The sequence below is a fragment of the Monomorium pharaonis genome, chromosome 4 (genome assembly GCF_013373865.1).
Source record: "Monomorium pharaonis isolate MP-MQ-018 chromosome 4, ASM1337386v2, whole genome shotgun sequence".
NCBI classification, from domain to species: domain Eukaryota; kingdom Metazoa; phylum Arthropoda; class Insecta; order Hymenoptera; family Formicidae; genus Monomorium; species Monomorium pharaonis.
In genome coordinates, this window is record NC_050470.1 from 14,048,581 (window position 1) to 14,069,779 (window position 21,199).

General features: G+C 30.5%; 3 protein-coding genes across 11 annotated transcripts in view; 1 reads left to right on the forward strand and 2 right to left on the reverse strand.

Moving 5' to 3' along the window:
* Window positions 1-8,128, reverse strand: part of LOC105840373 (zinc finger BED domain-containing protein 1) — a 39,093-nt gene extending 30,965 nt beyond the window's left edge. The window contains exons 1-3 of one of the 3 annotated variants that reach the window (XM_036285369.1): window positions 7,389-8,125; window positions 6,110-6,168; window positions 4,482-5,066 (exon numbers count right to left, since the gene is read on the reverse strand). The gene's annotated coding sequence lies outside the window, so the exon portion shown is untranslated. Of the gene's footprint in view, window positions 1-4,481; window positions 5,067-6,109; window positions 6,169-7,388 lie in introns of all 3 variants that reach the window. The other 2 variants (XM_036285370.1, XM_036285371.1) reach the window with 2 other exon arrangements.
* Window positions 1-21,199, forward strand: part of LOC105832409 (fasciclin-1-like) — a 365,719-nt gene that overhangs the window by 125,511 nt on the left and 219,009 nt on the right. The gene's annotated exons all lie outside the window — the stretch shown is intronic.
* LOC105830832 lies at window positions 13,311-19,666 on the reverse strand. 3 transcript variants are annotated; one of them, XM_036285378.1, is made up of 9 exons: window positions 19,307-19,666; window positions 18,996-19,210; window positions 18,843-18,938; window positions 18,053-18,770; window positions 17,145-17,358; window positions 16,558-16,932; window positions 16,299-16,492; window positions 16,075-16,237; window positions 13,311-15,798 (listed from the first exon to the last, which is right to left on the reverse strand). In XM_036285378.1, exons 5-9 carry the CDS (start codon window positions 17,170-17,172, stop codon window positions 15,653-15,655), a joined length of 906 nt encoding a protein of 301 aa, XP_036141271.1. In that variant the 5' UTR covers window positions 17,173-17,358; window positions 18,053-18,770; window positions 18,843-18,938; window positions 18,996-19,210; window positions 19,307-19,666; the 3' UTR covers window positions 13,311-15,652. The 3 variants fall into 3 exon arrangements, with proteins under 3 accessions (XP_036141271.1, XP_036141269.1, XP_036141270.1); XM_036285376.1 differs by having other exon boundaries at window positions 17,145-17,333; window positions 19,307-19,664; XM_036285377.1 differs by having other exon boundaries at window positions 17,145-17,333; window positions 18,053-18,938.

Sequence of the window (21,199 nt, forward strand, 5' to 3'; positions counted from 1 at the left end):
TCCATTTAAAATTACATTGTACCATTGGGCATATAAATCCTTTCCTGACAACTGAGAATCTGTTATAATCTTTATCTCCTCTACCATTCCTTCAATAAAGAGGTTCTTACTCATATTTAAGGTATCTAGTTTTCCTCTAGTTCGATCATTTATGCCAGCTTCGCATTTATAAGTATAATTCATATTTCCGATTTCAATTTCAAAAGTGATAGGCAGATGGTCACTTCCCATTGGATCCATGTCTGTTGACCATTCGAATATCCGAAGACTTTCCGAGACCAGTGTTAAGTCTGGGCAGCTAACACAATCAGAGTTCGCTGATATCCTTGTGTTTAAACCATTATTTATGATGATAAATGGAGAAACATCTACCACTTCTCCCAGGAACCTTCCTACAGCATTTACGTAAGATGAACCCCCAAGGGATTTTGAGCGTTGAAATCACCACATATGCAGAAATTAGAATGGCCAGCTGAATTGATTATGCAAGTGAAAAGTTCAGTCCACTTAACCCTGTTAGTATGTATATTTGGAGGTCTATATAATGATATAATTATTATTTCTTTTTCTTTCCTTTTGTTTAATATTGAAATTGCTGTACATTCAAAACCCAATTCCTGAGGGATTAATACGGTATGTTTTTTCACATCTAAGTTTTTTGATACAAGAATAGCCGTTCCGCCTCCTATAGCATTATTAGGTCTGTCATTTCTAGAAGTGAAAAAATTAGCAAATTCAAACTTATGTCTATGTAAAAGCCAAGTTTCCTGAAGGCATATCACATCAAAATTGCCCATAAGATTGGAAAATTCAAGTTTTTTACCAATGATACCCCTGCAATTCCACTGTAGCACCTTGAAGATAATAGAGAGAAAGAATATAATATATGATATGCCATTAATTAAGTAATTAACGAGAGTAATTATTTGTTGTTGAAGCCTTCCTGAATGGCGTTTATATAATAAATCAATTCTTTGACTTTCTTCTCATTTGATTGGTCAGCGTAAATTAACTTTGTAACGTCATTCATTATTATATTTGTATTTAGATTTTTATTATACAGTAAACTTTTGGATAAACGAGCTCTGGTGAGATCTTGCAGAGATAAAGAACTAAATTTATCCTTTGATGAAATTGTGGAAATTTTTGATGTTTGTGAGCCCCTGCGGGAACTCGGTGGAAGACTCGGCTCTTTTTCAGAGGTCGGATTATCCAGAATTCTTTCAATTTGAGTTAAATACGTATTTTCTTCATAGGATTGGATAGGGTACTCACTGACTTCACGCATTGGAGATTCAATGTCTATAAGTAAGTTCTGATCAATGGATTTAGACCTTTGTCTAGGTATGCTATTGAGGCTTCTGTTTGAATTTGCTAATTCTTTATTTCTCATTTTGTTATCCTTAATGAAGTTATCTGTATGATTTTGAAATGACCATCCAATATATGTTAGCGATCTGAAAAGATGTGGTATTTGAGAAATGCTTGAAATATTTTTAGATTTTATGAGTCTTTTAGCATTATATTGAGTGCAATTAGCATATGCCATAACATGGTTAATCAGTTGATGGTAAGTAAAAGCCATACAATTCTTGTCCAACGAGGAATGTTCTCCTCCGCAATTACCACATTTAGGGTTAATCACGTTACAGCCACTTGAGTCGTGCTCTTGACCGCAATATTCACACCTCTTTTTTCCCCTACATGTTCTCGTTAGGTGACCCCATCTGCTACAATTATTACACTTTCGTACTTTATTTATGTATGGAAGAATCCTATGTCTGACCTTGTACAGATAAACAAACTCTGGAAACAGATTGGTTTCAAAGACAATTTTAACGGTTGATGAATCTTTAAGAATCTTATCTTTCCTATCCATATATTTGAGTCTTTCAATATTCTTGATGTTTATTTTCCTTTGGTGATTCACAGCAAACTCCAAACTTTCGTATATATTTTTTATACTGAAATCCATTGAAACATTTCTAATAACTCCTGTCCGGAATAGCTTGAAATTCGGAATATATGCCATCCAGTCCGTTGGAAGAAGTTCCTTATTATCCAGAAAGCTATTGGCCTCTTCGTAGGTTTTAAAGCTAATACTCACGATATTCTTCCCTTTCTTTCTTATATTCAAAATGTTGTTATATAGTTGTTTCATATTTACCTCATTGGTCTTATTGAATATCATTTGTCCTATGCTCATTAGGTGCAGATTACCTATATTCAGTTCGGAATTACCCCTCAGAGTTTCAATGTAGACCACATACGGACCAGAGATAGATGATGAATATCTGTTATTCGAAGCTGATTTTATAAAGGCAATTCTATTCGAGTCCATATCGTCATCTTGGGTAGCGATGATGGGTTCATTCTCACTAGAGATTGTTACCTCTTGATCTACAGTAGTTGGAAACTGCTCAGCCAGAGTCTGATCTATAGAAGGAGATGGATCCAAGAAGTAGGTCTCTTTATTAAAAATGTCTCTGGTTGGAGAGCCCTGATTCCGTTTCTTGCTTGATTTGCTTTCTTTGTTTGAAACCGCTCTAACACTTTTACTTGTGCTTGTAGATGAGGGTTTGCTAGCGCTTCTGCCTTCTTGTTTCGACATTGCGAAGATCGGGGAATGCAGAAAACTTATTAAAGACCCAGGATATATACGCAAACTTGACTGCCTTTGTCAATCTCTATCTTAATGCACTTTAGGTTAAATTTCAAATTGAATAAATTATTATATGTAACGAATATTAAAAAGCGCGAGATATTAAATTAAATTAAATTGAGCGGGAATTTTCGCTCCAATGATATTTAAAATAATACAACTTATTATTTATTTTTAATTACAATTTATCAATCCGGCTCAACATTAGCTAGGGTTTGAGGATCAAAACTGTAATCCCACCTGAATAAGACAAGATCTCTTAAATATACATATGAGCTGGGATCCCAAAACACTGGTATAAAGAAATTGATCCCCACCTTAATTTAAATTAGTATATAAAATTATTATGTACAATTGTAAACAGTATAAATAATTTATTTGAGCCTAAACAATTACAATGATCGACTCAAAAGCCTCTCTTTTTTTTTTCAAAGATAATTTTTAAATAAGCAAAACTTCTCTTACATTAATAAAAAAAAATCACAGAATAAATAGCTTCTCGTATGGCAATTACTAACTTATCTGCTGGATATACGCTTTTAATTTAATGAATTAGCTTTGAAAAAAAAATTTTTTTTTTCTACCAATTATAAGTTAAAAAACTTTTATTCAACCAAAATTAATAAATCTCTAAAGTTTAGTTCTAACTAATTTATTAAATAAATACATAATATTTATTACTATTATTACTTCTTCAACATATCAATTATAAACTTTGTCTCGATTATAGTGAAGGTTAATTATACTAGAATAAATAAATCAATATATAAATAATCTTTCTTCAAAGTTAACTCTTTACTCTTTTTATTATTATTATATATATTTTTAACATTTAGATTAAATAAATTATCTTTTTAGATCTCTAAAAAGATAAATAAATTGTATAATAAAATAGCAAATAATGAAAAATCCTTTTTTTTTAAATTTAACTCTCTTTGTATTTTAATTTTTTATTATATTTATTTAATAAATACTCTTAATTCTAAAGATATAAACAAAATATCACATAAATATAAATAATATTGTAAAATCACATATTGTTCAATATATCACATTATACAGAATAGTATCACAGATTGAATTATATACATCAAGTACGGTTTCGACCAGGTAGAAAATTCAGAATATACCAAAATAGAGTCAAAAATTCAATTTACCACTTTAAATGTACGTTTTTTTTTTAAATTACTTGCAAGTAAATTTGTTGGAATTCAATATGACTCCAAATAATGTTTGGTGTAGATGATTACATCAAATCAAATTGAGTTATTCGCAAAAAGAGTATTAATTGATGACATTGTACTTGTGAAAAGCATGGTAGATTCGTTGGAAAGTGTATGACTCTCTGTGAGTTCAATGTTCGACCTTGGTCACAAGCGAGAAAATATTTGTACATGTACCCAGCATGGAAAAAGCGTTCCACAACAGGGTGATTATTCGCTGTTTATTTTATGACCTTCGAGAGAGATATAATACTCTGTTAAGTTCGTTTCGTGAATCTTCAGCTCAATAAATTAAATACAAAAATTTAATATGAATTTTAACCCATTTAGGCATTAGACGAGTGAATAATTTGAATATAATGATATTTAAAAAATTACATTAAATTATTTAATTAATTTTTTTTTAATTATATAATACTTTCATCATTCATTAGTCATATTAATTAATGATTTTTTTTTCTTTACAATCCAAATATAATCATATACTAGAAGCCAATGTCAACTTATGTTGATTAACAGAAGATGATAATTTTTATAATTAAATTTTGATTATTCAAAACTCAAAATTGCTGAGCATGCTACCTTGAGGGACTAACCTTTCCGATTCTAGGTGTGAAGAGTCCTTATTTCGTCCTTTATTTGGATTTTAAGATTGAGCTCGAATCTGTAGATCTCGTCTCTTAGTTATTACTTCCTTGTAGATGTTGATGGTGCGATTCCTCTCCAAAGGACGGTTTTAAAAAAACGTGATCACCATGCGGTAACTCCTTAGTTCTACCCATACAAAATGGCCGAAATATTGTATTCCAAGAGACGTCACCTGCCTCTCCAAATAACAGGCGTCGCAATGGCGGTGATGAACGAGGTAGCACTATGCCCTCAAGTTTTACGATTAATTGGGCGCCGAATAAGATCAGATTAATCAAGCCGAACACCTTAGCTTGAGATACTTCAAAATTATATATTGATATTAGCACTTATATACAAATGGAGAGCAAAGACGGACCACGTCCTTCCAATACGGCAGCCCAGAACGAAATCCAATTGACACATCTGAATGTTTCTTGGTTACATTCCTCGAGAGGGTGATCCCCCCTCCCCCACATCTCGAGCATCTCTCATCCCCTCTACACATCCTACTTGAGTGGCCCCAACGGCAACATCTGGTGCATTTTCTAGGTCTATTAACAAAAGGAAGTACTTTATGTTTATATTTATATACACATATATACAAATTTGGATAAAAGACTGGTTTCAAAGGTAACTTTGACACTATTTGATGACTTAAGAGAGTTATTACTTCTTCGATCTAAGACCTTCAGTCTTTCCACTTTGGTTATTTTAAAAGAGTTATTACTATTAGAAAATTCTAACCCCTCCAATATGTCCATCTCTGAGAGGTCAACCGATACATCCTTAATTATTACGGTTCTGAAAATTCTAAAATTGGGGATATACGCAATCCAATCTTCCGGAATCAGTTCTTTGTGATCTAGGAAATTATTGGCTTCCTTTAGAATTTTAAAGCCGATACTAATTACTTTTTTCCCCTTCCTACTGATATTCAGAATATTATCATAGATAAATTTATATTTGGATTTAATTTTCTTTTTAAATAGTTTCTGACCGATAGTATTCGGATGAAGATTACCAATGTTTTTCTCTGAACTTGCATCCTGAGATTCTATAAATACTAGATATGAACCCCCATTTTCCACCGAATAACGGTTGTTTAGTTGACTTTTAATGAAACTCATTCTTGCCAATTCCTCTATAGTATTAGGAGGATCTCGATTGTCATCATCACCAGGACCCAGGATTGTAGAGACTATAACTTCCCGATCAAACTCAGTAGGGAATACGTCAATTAAAGGTTGCTGAGATAGCGAACAATCCTGGGTACTAGTGAATTTATTGAGTTCTTTAATTGATGGGGATACGATTTTATTTTTTTGATTGCTTGGAATCTCCATATCAGCTCTTCCAGGAATCAATAGTTTTAGATTCGAGGAGGCTTTTTTGCTAGCCGATCTAGTGCTGCTCTTAGACGTTTGAACTAGATTTGTTAAGTATGTTATTGAATAAGTTAATTATTGTTTACTTTATCTTGATAATGATATTAATTCATACACGAGTCGACCATAAATCTAATTAATGATTCTCAGATAACCAATCAACTATATGAAAAATGAAGGGTGTAAAATTATAACCAAAAATTACTCACTAGAATCAATCAACAGAGATAAATTCGATCATCAACCAGCACCCGCTAACTGGTGACTTCTGCAAGAGAATAACACCCCCCAGAGAAGTGACTTACTATTATTATTATAAAAATCTCATTTCTCTGTATATACAATTGTCAGGATTATTACCCTGTTGAATATACAATAAATAACACGATAAACGACTTACGAAAATACAGCTGAAAGATTCTTCCAGCATTAAGTAACCATGCAATAAGTTAGGAAATCCACAATAATTAACAATTTATAAATTATGACATTCATCAATAATATAACAAATAAATAAATACAAAATAGATAAATTTATTCCAAACTATATTAATATTTTATAGGGTTAATTCTCTCCTTTTTTTTAAATTTTTATTTTATTTATTTATTTATTTATTTATTTTAATTAATAAATAGTTGTAGAATTAATTTTGAATTCAATTAATATCTTTTTTTTTATTATAAATTAATTTTGTAACAATGTTCTAACAGGTTTGGGGTTAATTTATATAAGACTGAAAATATGTGAGATCGCTTTAAATCAGTTCATTCTTCAATATAATGTTTATCGATTACTGTTGTAAATGTAAGGTACTTCAAAAATCACAGATGGAATATTAAGTTTCTTTTAGACTTGGGTTTTCACAGGGTCTTGTATTATGGATAAATTTGAGAAGCAAAATATGTGTTGACCTTATTCTTATTTGTGTATATAAAGTTCACGTATGAGAGTCGTGAAAGAACAAGGTGAAATCCATCTAATTGTAAGTCGAAATAACAGTTACATTTGATTTTAAGTTTCCAGAATACTTTGCACTATGTATTGACTCGGTTTTATCTTAACAATTATTCCAATTATATTATATGTAATCAGTTTCATTTAAGCCTCCTCTTTCTTTATTATATATATATATTTTTTTTATTATAAATGAGGATAATTTTCCTATAGGAACTATAAAGAATTGCCAATGTGGATGTAATTAAAAATTATATTTAAAACCCTATTATTGAACAAAGAAAAGGAATGCCACTACGGCGTCATACGGATATATCGTGACGCACCGTTAATATTTTTCGCATTAGATTGTTAGTACTAAGTCCGCGAACTCACGTGATGCAATATATATCACAATTCATATAAAGATTGATAAGGCAGTGGTTATAAGCTTACTGTATATATGTCTAGGCAAAATTGAAAAGTATGAAATAGAATAAGTCATGCGGATCAAGCAATAAAAATCTTATCGGGTTTTAAGCCTCCAGACTTACCTCTTTTAGTCGAGGGCTAGATTATTCAAATTATAGTCATAAAATGATTAGCAGTCTATTCTCCGGAGGTGATGTTTTGGATATAATTCAATCTTCTTGTAGATTTTTACTACTCCATCTCATTTCTTTTATGCGTGATACTTCCATAAAATGGCCGTCCAAGTTCATCCATCCAATGTATGGCTTGTATGGCCGTGCACGTGCACAGCTAGAAGTTCTTTTATCTTTTGCGGTTATCCTTGGAATATGTCTGATTAGCCTGATATCAAAACCGACCCCGTATATTCACTGAATTTGATGGTTCCCACTATATTAATTATAATCTTAATCCTGGCGAATAGCCTAGCACTTATTAACAGAGGCGAGAGGACTACGGCTGCGTTTCGATATTCACTGCCAATACTGAAAATCTATAGTTTACGTCACATACACTGTAGAATTTCAGTACTGACGGTGAATATCGAAACGCAGTCTACGTCTGTACGGGTCGGCTGTTCGAATCGATCTCCCTCCTATAAGCCCTCAAGTCTATTAATCCTAGTCCCATATACGCCAAGCCACAGTTTAGCTATAACCCCTTACGACAGTACAGTTGGAACCTTTGATGTTTATGTTACCTAGTCACGTGATCATCCGCCATGTTTTGGATTGTAAGAAAGCGCGTTATTCGAAGATATAAAACAAAAAAAGTTAGTAAAAATATTTCTTATGATTCGTGTCGAATTGTTATTAAAGAGATAAGTGAATAAAAAAAAAAAAATGACATAAAAAGTTAAAAAAAGTTAAATTTTGAAATGAGGTTAAACAATAATAAATAAAACACACATTTTAGATTGTAAAAAAATACTATTTTAAACTAGTTGTGGTGGACAATATGCTAAAAAATATTTACAATTGTAACGAGTAAATATAAATTGTAATGTAAAAATACTTATATAACTGATAATTATTGTAAAGAAATCGAAATATTAATAATGTAATTTACAAATATAATAACAAAATACACGTAGGAATTTTGTAATAAAAATTAAATCACGATTATTAAAAATTATCCTTGATTAAATTACTTGTTCGATCTAAAGCTACTTGTTTGATTGTTACCATGAATGGTATTTTCTCTTGATTGTATTGGTGTTCCAATTATCATGTTTTTTTATCTGTAATGAGAAGGGAAAAATTAATTCAAATATAATACTAAAGTCAGCATTTATAGACCTAGGATCTAACATTGAAAATTGTCTTAATTAAAATCTGTGATGATAATAGAATTTCTTATTGACTACATAGTATCTTAAAATAAACCTGAAATGATCTTTATCATTGTGGCAGTGGGGAATAGTATACTTATTACTGAATTTTTCTATGAAAACATTATATTTTTCTTTATCTGTAGACCGGACTATAAAGACCGGCCTTAGAATTAATTTTATATTTCAAAGTATTTAATTCATATTTATTATTCATGCATGTACATCTTGTTTCTAATGTGTGTCTCAACATTAAATTATCTCATATAAAAAATAATAATATAATAATGTATTTAACATAAAAACTATATCACATATACATATATATCTCTTTTAAAAAAAATTAAAATAGTAAGAAACATAAAAGTAAATATCACATATAAAACTGAAATATTCTACAAAGTAGATACATACATAACTAAAAGTAGGTGCAACATTAATAAAATTTTCAATACGTAACGAGTTGAAAGTTTCCCAGATATAAATAATTACCTCTTATAATTAAATATAAAATAGTAATTAATGTTTCAAAATTATTACTTTCCTGTGTCCTCGTTGAGTTTTAAATGTATTATTAATATTTCTTAAAGTAAAAAAAAGACGGACTCGAGCAAACAGCCTTATCAAATATTCTTTAGAAAAATTTGAACATGGATGTTCAAATGGTACATGAGAAAAAACTTCAATTAAATTAGCTACAACACCTTTTTGCAATATCAAGGTATTTATATTTTGGAAGAAATTGTATTCCAAAACTTTTATGTATGTAACATAATCATTATTTGGCATAAACAAACTACCAAACAAATCATTCTCTGTTGATTCATAAGCTCGGAAAAAACAATAATACGAATTATTATTCAAGTCTATATATTCTCTCGCATACTTGAGGCAAATATCACAGGAATGTTTTATAATGCACTTTCGCATTAAGTATCTACAAAGATAACGTAAAGCATTTTCCTTTGGTAGACTGATTTGGCGGTAATCATGATCATCGATTAAAATTGCTGTTCCTTTATCCTGCTGATTTACATTAATGTGTACATTTTGAGCTTTAAAATTAGCAACGTCCATAATCATTGAGTCGCGATCTTCAGCACAGTTTCCGGTTCCTGTTGTCAAATAAATTGTAGAAAATAATTTTCGAAACCCAAAGTGAAACTGTGCAGGCGTAACTGTATACGCTGCGCCATTTAAAGTTCGAATTTTTTCAAAAAAATTCTCCAATGCATTTTGACTTAAACGTCTAGTAAGCAAAAATTTAACATCTGGCAGAGTGCTTCGTATATAAGTTCACAGTGACTGCAGAGATTTTATGTTAAATATCCAAAACTTAAAAACCTGCACTTTATTCGAGATGTCTTTTCCTAATTTTTTTGAAAAAACCTTTAAGCTTGACACGTAATATAACATTCTTTGTAAAAACTGTATTTGATCTTGAGCGCCAGTAAAAGCTCGCTTATGACTTTTCTTATCTGTTAGCATGGAGGAGTTGAACATATCAAACAAAGCATCAAATTTTTCAATAAATTCGACAGTCGCCAAAACGCTCGCTAATAGGATATTTAGAACGTATAATGTTTTCAAGGCAGCTGCTACAGTAGCACTTAAGACCTGTACAGCATATTTTACTTTCATTCGATCAAATCCTGATGGTTGAACATGAGTATCTGTTAGTCTATAAGCTAATCGATTTGGTTGGTATTTGTCGTAATTGTAAAGAGTTATAATATAATGCCAAGAAATTTGGTGACCATTATATTTAATATTGTTAATATAAACATTATTTCTTGTAGCTTTGATCAAATGTGGTGGATCCGCCAAATAATGAATATGTTTGCCATCAATGTCAAAATAACACTTTTCAAAACTTAGACCAAGCCGCTTTGTCATATTTTAAAAGTTTTTACCCATGTCTGTAACAAGTACAAGAACTTTTAATCCGATAATCTGTAATCTCCTAATCGTTTCTTGTATAGCATTTTGTATGTCTACTTCATTAAAAGTTGAATTTAATAGATAATAAGCGATTGGTTGTTTCCAAGATGTACAGATTCCTCTTATCATAATTACAGCCGCGTTACATGCTGGCAAAAATTTTTTTTCATGTCCAAGATCCTCAAATCCTATAATTTCGTCTCAACTAATATTATAATAAAGACTAGCTTTTAACGAAATTTCATCGATACAAATTACGCATAGCCTGTCCAAACATGTGAAATTAACAATTTTTTTACTAATCATATCGAAGACTAAATCATTAAGTCCGGGATATATTTGTAACAACTCAACTGAACGCTGAAGAGTTCTCGGACTTGGTAATATTAGTTCCTTATGCAATACTTTATAAGTCTTTGGACTAGTAAAATAGATACTAAGACAAAATTGTTTAAATTGCATAGAATATTTCCTGCCTTTTATTGACTGTTGGTTTAATTTAGCTTGTTCTTTTACTAAGGCTGCTATAGAAGGAGATCAAAATTTGTCGGTTAGCTGACAGTAGTATTCTAAATTATCTTTAATTTCTGTTTTTTTAGTGCATTCTTCAACTGTTCTTTTAACTTTTTGTTTTCTCGCTGCAATCGTATTATTGTTCTCTTTAATTTATTCTTTCTTGGTGTATTGTGAGACAACTTCCCAGGCAACCAGCTGACGTCGAAATGACGTGAATATAAAGTCAGTTTTTGACCCGTTCGACGTCAGTTTATGACGTCAAATTGACGTAATGACGACGTGAGTTTGTCTTGTGAAAAATGACGTCAGGTTAATGACGTAAATAAACGTCATTAACCTGACGTAACGTGATTAACTTGACGTCTTGTTTACGTCATAAATCACGTTATAAAACGTCATAAATCACGTAATAAAAACGTCATATAATACGTTATAATGACGTCATATAACACGTAATAAAGACCTAATATTATACGTAATTAAAACATAGGTAATAATTAAAAATACAGCATGAAATGTTTTATTATAATATATTTATTGAGTAATATTAACAAACAATAAAGTATCCGTTTTATCATATTAACAAACAATAAAATATCAGTTTTATCATATTACATTACCGATCGATTCTCAGTGAAACGCATACTCAATCCTTCTTAACCTTCGGTTGACAATAGTCGGGAGGAAAATGACATAAAAATACTATTTAAGGCTGCGTTCCAATATTTACTGTCAGTACTAAAAATCTACAGTATATGTGACGTAAACTATACAGAGTGTCCCAAAACATACTGGTCAACGCTCGTAAAAAGGTAGAAGAGATCGAGATGAACATAAAAATCCAATATTGTCTTGGATTAGGTCTTGGGTTAGTCCACCAATAATCGAGGTATTAATTTTTCAAATTATGTGAATGAGAGCACGCCGAGAGAAGAGTTCGATCCGCTCGAGCCATAACATGGAAGAAAAAATATATCTTACTGTTCACAATTACGATATAGAAATAAATTAAATATTATTGCCAATTCCATACATTAATATTTCGATTATTGGTGAACCTAACTCAAGACAATATTGGACTTTTATATGTTCATCTCGATCCCTTCTACCTTTTTACGAGCGTTGACCAGTATGTTTTCAATTACTCTGTAGATTTTCAGTATTAGCAGTAAATATCGAAACGCAGGCTAAGTAAAATAAACAAAAAAAATTCACTACTTTTAGCGTAATTATAATTACTTTATTCTCATACAACACATAACATTGCAGCAATATTACAAATATTGCAGCATTATTACTGCAACATTGTTATATATTGTTGCAATATTGCTGCATTATGTGTTATATGCGATTATTAAGAAACATAACATAAAATAAAAATAACGCTTTCAAGTAAAATAAAAAATCACAAATTTTATAGCAAAAATTATAGCTGCAGAAATCCTTACTACAGAGATCGAGGAACATTAATGAAATAAAAAACAAAATATAGTTTTAAAAAATTGAAATGATAGATCGGTACGTAAATTGAAGATTAATAACACTTAATATGAACTGTTGCACAATTAATGGAAAATGTCACGGCCGAACTGATTTAAAGAACATTTATCACAAAACTAAAATTCTACTTTCAATAAAATACAGCTATTTGACATAATTGCAAAATTAAAAGCCCTAAATGAACCCTTTTTATTACATATGCAATGTTCAAATTCTATTTTTTTTAAATTAAAACAAACGTAATGAAAAAGATAAATTTAAAACAATTAATAAAAAGAATAAATTTAAAACAATTAATAAAAAGAATAAATTTAAAACAATTAATTTTGCAATCATGACGTGTCTGAAAATCGAATACCATAAGGGCTACATCAATAAGTCTTAATTAAATTATTGTTCATTTTGTCTGTTCAGAGCAGGGTCTACTCAGAGCAAACCCAAGCAGACCAACGCACTCTAATAGGTTGGCGTCATTGGAATCAACCTATTAGGCCGGATCTACAATAGGTGTAGTAAGTTTTAAGAATCTGACCAATTATAATTGAATCTGAGAAGAATAATCGAATATAATTGGTTAATTCCTTACGGCTTAAGGCTTACTACACCTATTGTAGATCCGGCCTTAGAGTGCGTTGGTCTGCTTGGGTTTGCTTCGAGTAGACCCAGAACAGACAAAACGAACAAGGCTTAAGTAAACATCGTAGAAAGTTTGAAAAAATTTTTTTTTACTTAAAATTAAATTTTCAAAAGCAAGCTTAATCACTCTCACGCAGTTATTTGTCGCTTTCTCTTGTATGAAGTAGCGGAAACGATACAAAATTATTATTTTGGCTCAAAGGAAAAATAATACATTTAGTAGCTATATCTGAGAACGCCCACTTTTGCAAATTTGAAAAACCACCTCGTAACTTATATATATTTAAGTAAGTTGAAGAGAATGGATAATCGTACAAGGAAGAACATTCAGTAAAATATTTTCCAATCAAAAAGTTATCACACTTGTTACTAACAATATTATATATTTTTACAACTTTTCTGTCCTTTGTTAAAAAATAACAATCTGCTTTTGAGGAGTCACAATTGGTCAATAAAAAATCATTGAAAATAACCTTCATAAATTGTTTATAGCTTGTATTAAAGTTTAGTAATGGACCAGAATTATGCTCGTAAAGAAATTCAATTGAACTTTGAGAAATAGCTTGAATATTATTCATTCCTTCAACTAAACGACCATAAACTTGATGTAAAGGTTTATATGGACCTTTAACAAGTTGTTTTAATTGATCTAAAAAATTTTCAAATGGAAATGTCGAGAACATATCAAGATTACCAAATATGTTTACATCACAAAGATGTATTAAAATATGTACATTATATACTAAATATTGTTTTCCATATATCCGTTCACAATGAATTACAAACTCTCTCAATAATTTATTAGCAGTTTTCACCCCAATTTTTTTAATCAAATAGTTAGAACAAAGAATTAAAATTGCACAGTGAAATAATAAAAAATTTTCATAAACTCCAATGTCAAGAATATATTTAAGAACGAGAGGTCCCAAGTACAATAAAAATGTTCGGAACTCAGTGGCTTTCCATCTTGCTAAATCCTTAATAGCTCTGGGCTTTCTATTAATTTCTACAGGAATATAACCTCTTAATGACAATAATTGATCAGATAATGTTTTTACCAACCTGCTGCTAAGTCTAACTTTAAGATTACCCCCAGTCCAAGTGTTAAGAAGTTTTCGCATAACCCCTAAGCAAACAGCATGCATATAATCAATTGGAAAATTGCTAACTAAGCCAATTTTTAAGTCTGTTAAAGGTGAGACACCTAAATGATGAGTTTCATCTGTTTGTTCAGAAAATGTTAAATCAGTTCTTTTACTAGCATTGTTTTTAATTGGCAAAATTATTCGTCCATCTACATAAGATCCGTACTCTGTACACTTGTCACAAGAAGAATATCCACCATGTGACTTGTGACATTTTATGTATGCTTTTGCGGGCGCGTCACAAACAAAACTATGAACTTCTACAGCAAAAAAAATACCTTCATAGCTAATTCCATTATGCAATAAAAAATTTAAATCTGCAATAAAATCTTCTAAAAACATTTTTAAAGTATTTGGTTTCGATTCACCGCAAAAAATTCCAATCACAAATGGCTTCATTTTTTTTTGTTTTATTAGACCTAAAATAGGCCAAAATTGACTATTCGAATTTTTAAAAATAGGTAAACCGTCAATGTTAAAACTGATTTTCAAAGGATTATACAAATAATTTTTATTTACTTTTATTATGTTAGTCAAAGTATCGTTTAAATCAAAATGAATGTATTCGCCATTAAACAACTTTTTTAATTTAATTTTTCGAGGAGTTTTTAGCAATGTACGGCAATCTAATGGTAAATCTGGATGAAAGTCATAAAGAACATGTAGAAGATTAGTAATTGAAGTATGTGGTATTTTCTCAGATAAAGCCCAACATGTTAATCTTTCTTTTAAACTGGAATGTTCAAATGATGTAACAACAGATGAATATTGAAGATTTGATTGATTGTGAAATTTATTATCAAAATTTGTTAATTGTGATATGTTATCTGTAGTTGAATCATAGCCTTCTAAAATATTATTAGATGGACAATTATAATTATTGTCAACTTGTAAAAGATTTTCAAAACAATTATTTTCAAAGCGTAAAGAATGATTGAGACTATTGTCAACTTGCGTAGATTCATTATAACAGCTATTACCAAATCGCAAAGATTTATTGCACACAACTTGCGTTTCCGACTGGACAGTTGCATTAATTCTCCTATTTAATTGTCGTTTACTAACAATTTCTTTTAACTTAAATTTTTTCTTAAACATTGTATAATTACACTTATAAAGAATAATAACAAATATACTTTTAAAAACTACTATTACTAACTTTTTTAATAAACGTAGTTTAGAAAAAATAAAAATTGGAAATATTTATGTAAAGTCAAATGTACATAACAAAACTAGTAATACTTTGGTGGTATAGGCTTACTGCAGCAGTCAACATAGCTTAGGTCGATTGAGCTTCCGGATCATCGTTTCTTGTTTGCTTCTTTAACATATTCTTATGCCTCTGAGGAGCGTGTTTGAGCCAAACTTTCATTGCATTCTCTACTTCAATATCTCGTATCCCTTGTCTATTTTTCAAAACTGCAGCTGAAAATTTAAAAAATTATTAAAATTCATTGTTAAATGTTTTCATAAAACTAAAGTCGATTGAAATAAGATATTTTATATTGTTTGTTGTCTTGTCAAATTTAATAACTTTTAAAACTGCATTAACATCTTAATTTTGCTTTAAACTCATTAAAAATAAATATTGTAATATCAAAATTTTCTATAGGTAAACATTGATTACGCAAGTACTAGTAACATTAATTTTTTTTATAGATGTTCTTAGAAATTATAATTGTTATTAGAATAGTTACTAACATAAAATAAGTTTCTTTATTTCTAATTTGTGAAACGGTTCTTTGTTTGATCGTGACCCGAAGTAATTAAATTTTGTTGCTGCTAAGTCGCTGATAAGATACTTCAAAATCCGATTGGTTATGGAGACTGTTCCGCTTCCTCCGAGAGTAGCAAGGTAAGATATCTATAAACAAAAAACATAAGAAGGTTAAACTAAATTTTTTAATAAATAAATAATTTCTTACCATTTTTTCACAGTTCTCTTTTGAAGCTTTTAAATATTCTTCAAATGCCTTAACGTCATCGTATGATTTAAGACGTAAATCAAAAGGATTATCTGGATAAATTTGCCGTTCTGCTTGTATCTGTGTCAACAATGCCAACATTTGTTTGTTTTGCTCCTTAATTGTTAAAATATGTTCAAGTAATAAATAAAAACCTATAACATTAACCAAGAACCAGTAAACATTTTGTTAATATAAAAAAGAATAAATTAGTACTAACCTTTTTTATTAAATCTCACATCTTGGCCGGCTTCATCCCTTGGACGATTTCTTGATGGAGTAGGCTCTGCAGGAGTATTATTAATAGAACGTGGAGTAAGGCTAGTCGAAAGACTGGAGATTGATTGAGGTGATGTCATTCTCACATCCCCCTCTTCATTTGAAGAAATCGAAGAATTACTCTTCTGAGAAATTTTTATTGTTTTTGGCTGTTTTACTGAGGAAACTTTTTCAGCTTCAGAATTAGAACTGCTATTATTAAAAGCTAATTTTTTCGCTATTATTTTTCGCCTTTTTCTCTCCTTCTCACTGTCGGTGTCTACGTTAGATGTGTATTCCACTTTTTTCCTTTTCTTAAATGCTACGTCTAGATTATCTGTAAAAAAAATTGTTTAAAAAATGTAAATATTGTACTTTCGTTCAACCTTAAATTAAAAATTAGATAAATTTCAGTTCTAGCCTAAATAAAAGCTATATAAGCCTTTACTGCTGTTTTATTATTTTCAAAAATATAATATAGACTGTGATAAAAAAAACGTTGGTTGGTATATCAAAAAAGAAAAACCATCATATTAAATGGTAATTTACCAGTTTCATAAAATATTCTTTCGACCATATGTAATTTCCATGTCTTTGGATCGAGTTTTTCTTCTTTTTTGAGTGCTCTAATAAAGATTCCATTCTCTTTGTATGGTGGCCAGAAAACTTCTTTTTTTCTTGGTGTTAGTCACTTTGTACACACTACGGCTACTTCCAAGGATCCTTTAAATTCTATAACTGAATATTTTTTATTCATGTTAATCTAAAAATAATGATTTAAATTAAATTAAATTTTTTTTAATGCAAACACAAAGTAAGAGTAACAATATTAATGTTATTATTTCCTACTTAACAATATAACTGCTACGTACAAACCATTTTACATTGTTGAGTGAGAAATTATAACATTATTGTTACGTTACTTTGCTGTATGAATTCATAGAAGCAAAACGTACCATTATTAAGAATTAACAGTCAGAGCCTATCCAGACAAACTTGCATAGTCGCATAATGCATATGCACAGAGAAATTGACTAATCAAGTGTCTAATACAAAAATAGTATATTGTTCTTCGTATATTAGACGCGTGATTGGTTAATTTTTCTGTGCATATGAGTTACTTATGTCTATACACATTTGTCTGGATAGGCACTTAATAACCGTTGGATTAAAAAATTGAGGTTATGTTCCTGTTTGAAATATATTGAACAGTTTTAAAAAGATATTTAGCTGTTAAATAACTTTAGTGGTAATAATTGCTTGCATAAATTTGCCAAAATCTTTTTGTAAAGAATTTTGATTTAATGAATAGCACGTGAATGCCATATATATATATATATATATATATATATATATATATATATATATCTTACTTTGCCATGAACCACGTGCACCCATGCATCTATTTCTGATTGTAACCAAAATATTAAGAATAAGTATAATTAAGATATACATACCTGAATAAAGACACGGCTATACACTTAAAATAAATAATTACATCCACTCTGACGAATAACGAATGTGATAAAACCAACATCAATTGATAACATTACGAGTGCTATAACGAAGTTGAGACCGTTGAGATATACGACATGGTTCCGGCAGCGACGAGTCCAGACTCACGCTGCGCGTCGCGCAGCCCTTTTGCCTGTCGAGAGTGCGCATGAAAGGTGGTTAATTCTCAACAGTGGGTGGACGAACAACGAATGTACAAAATATTTACGTATAATACATAAATATACACAATTTTTTAACAAAACCGTGTTTTGATAAAATTTAAATAAAGTTTATAAATAACGTCATTTAAATAACGTCATTATGACGTCTTATTTATTTTTTCCAACTGACGTTACTCCAAAAACCAATAGTTACGTCATATATGACGTATACTTATGACGTATATACTGACGTGATTGTTATGACGTTTAAAATAACGTCATTTTTAGGTCATAGTCACCAATTAGTGACAAAAATCACGTAAATTTACGTCATTTCGACGTCAGCTGGTTGCCTGGGTTCAGAGGCGTTTGTATTTGTTTACTGAATGCTTTCGAAGACTCAAGATTTTCAATTTCCTCTCTTAAAATATTGCGCTCTTCTGATATCATTAGCATTCCATCAGTTACAAATAACATCAATACACAATTATTTTTATTATGTGTTACACTGTACTAACTAAAAGTAATACATTGCTAATCATTAATTTATTTTAAATTATTGTATTTATTTCTGCTATTTGAAACTTACTGGAATTCTTATTTTCAGTTAATTCCATTTGTCCCTCTAATGATAATTTATTTGTCTCTAATTTGTGATAGAATTCCTATCCATATCCTGTACTTTCTGTGATAAAAATTTATTAGTACCCTCAATTAAGTAAAAAATAAAGCAAAACATTACCTTGTAAAATAACGTTAGTGTCACCATTTGGATTTGCCATAAAATTTGAGGTGGTCTGTATCGCATTGGGTATAGCTCGAGGTAGGAGTCTAGTTTTTAAATCATTAAGATACATGTTTTCGTTGAAATGAGCACTACAAATTCGATAATTTTTATAAAGTTCTTCGGTTGTTTTTTTTATCGTACGATTGCAAGCTTTAAGCCATAATTTAGACCTATGCAAAAAAGTAATTACACAATTATAATATTATTATATAAACTTAATATACTACATCGCAATCTGCATTATTTATAAAAAATATTTAACTTACATTTCTGGATTTTTTGGAAAACGAAAAAATTTTATTCCTGCGTTTCGTCCAGATATGTTTTTACACATGACACAGGAAAATCCACCTTTACTAACTTTACTCATTATTATAATTTATTTCAAAATAAATAATATTGAAAAAAAACACATTGAAGATGATCTTCATTAATAATCTTTTCAAAATAATACCTAATTAATATCACTGAAAAATTATTCACACAATATAACCTCTAACACGCAATTATCACATGTCTAGCTCATAGCTTTGGCTGCGTTCCGATATTTACTTTTAATACTGAAAATCTACAATATATGTGACGTAAACTATAGATTTTCAGTACTGGCAGCAACTGGCAGTGAATATCGGAACGCAGCCTTTGTACCGCGTGGCTCTGCGTGGCTCGCCATGTCCGCTATATTTTAGATAGTACAGTTGACGCATGCGTCGTAAAATATTATACGAAGAATTTCGCTGACTGTCGTAAAGCCCTGTGTACACGATGCAAAAAATTGGACAAAGTTATAGCACCAAGTTTTTGGAACTAGAATTGTATCGTGTACACTAGTTTTTTTCTAACAATAAATTGAACACAGTTCTATTATGATAGTGTCCACAATGCAAGAACTGTCGCATAAAACTTGAATCAAATTTTTTTGTCGAGAATTTGGCCAAGAAATTGCACCAAACCAAGCGAAAAGTCGAATGCAGCATGTTGCAATTTATATATCAAAAAAAGCTGATTTGTAAAACAAGAACACTTTAAATCTATAAGTTAACTTGAATAAATATTATTATTTCATTTTTAAAGGTAAAGTTAATTGTGCAAGTAATGGCAAATAAAGAAAATATTTTGAAAAGTTACGATCATACTCAGTCTGATCATACATCAGGTGGTTACACGACATTTTCCCGAAAAACTAGATGGAAAATGTTGGAAAAAAAAGTTGGAAAATGTTTTATTAGTAAAATTAATTTAATATCATATAAATATAATTTAGTATAGTTTAATATATTAATATATTACATAATAATTTCTCTTACATATCAATTCTTTTACATATAAATATATTAAACATTTTGTTGTTCATCTCTATGTATTTTATTTTTAATTGTGTAATATTTTAACATTTATTTCAAATAAATCCGTTTTGTTTCCCATAAGTTTAGAAAACATCCAAAGCATGCCTTATGATCCGAAACAAATATACCTTGCTTAGTTAAATATTGCCAGATTTGTTTAGCTTGATCAGCGCATAGCCATAATTGTCCACCCTATAAAAAATTATATTATCCACATTTTTCACAGAAATTCTATAATTCTATATCATGTCTATAAATACTCTATAGTACTATAAAATCTGGAACGTACTTTTAATAGGAGCGTCCCAGATGCGCACAGTAATAAACGGACACAGCAGGCTGAGTGAAACGGACACAGTAACAAACGGACACAGTAATAGACGGACACAGTAACAAACGGACACAGTAACAAACGGACATAGACGAAATGCGCACAGAGCGAAACGGACACAGACCAAATGCGCACGGAACAAATGCACACGGACTAAATGCGCACACTGCACATGCGTACACTGCACGTGCGCACGGACCAAATGCAATCCATGTACATTGCAAGCAGAGTAAAATCCACATAGGTTAGTGACTTGGACGGGGTGGGTGCGGGAGGGGGGCCGAAGGCGTGTGTGTGTGTGTGTGTGTGTGTGTGTGTGTGTGTGTGTGTGTGTGTGTGTGTGTGTGCGTGTGCGTGTGCGTGCAAAGCATTCACTGCATCACATGGGTTTGCGACTTTCCGTGTATGCATTTGGTCCGTACGCATGTGCAGTGTGCGCATTTGGTCTGTGTCCGTTTCGCACTGTGTCCGTTTCGCTCTGT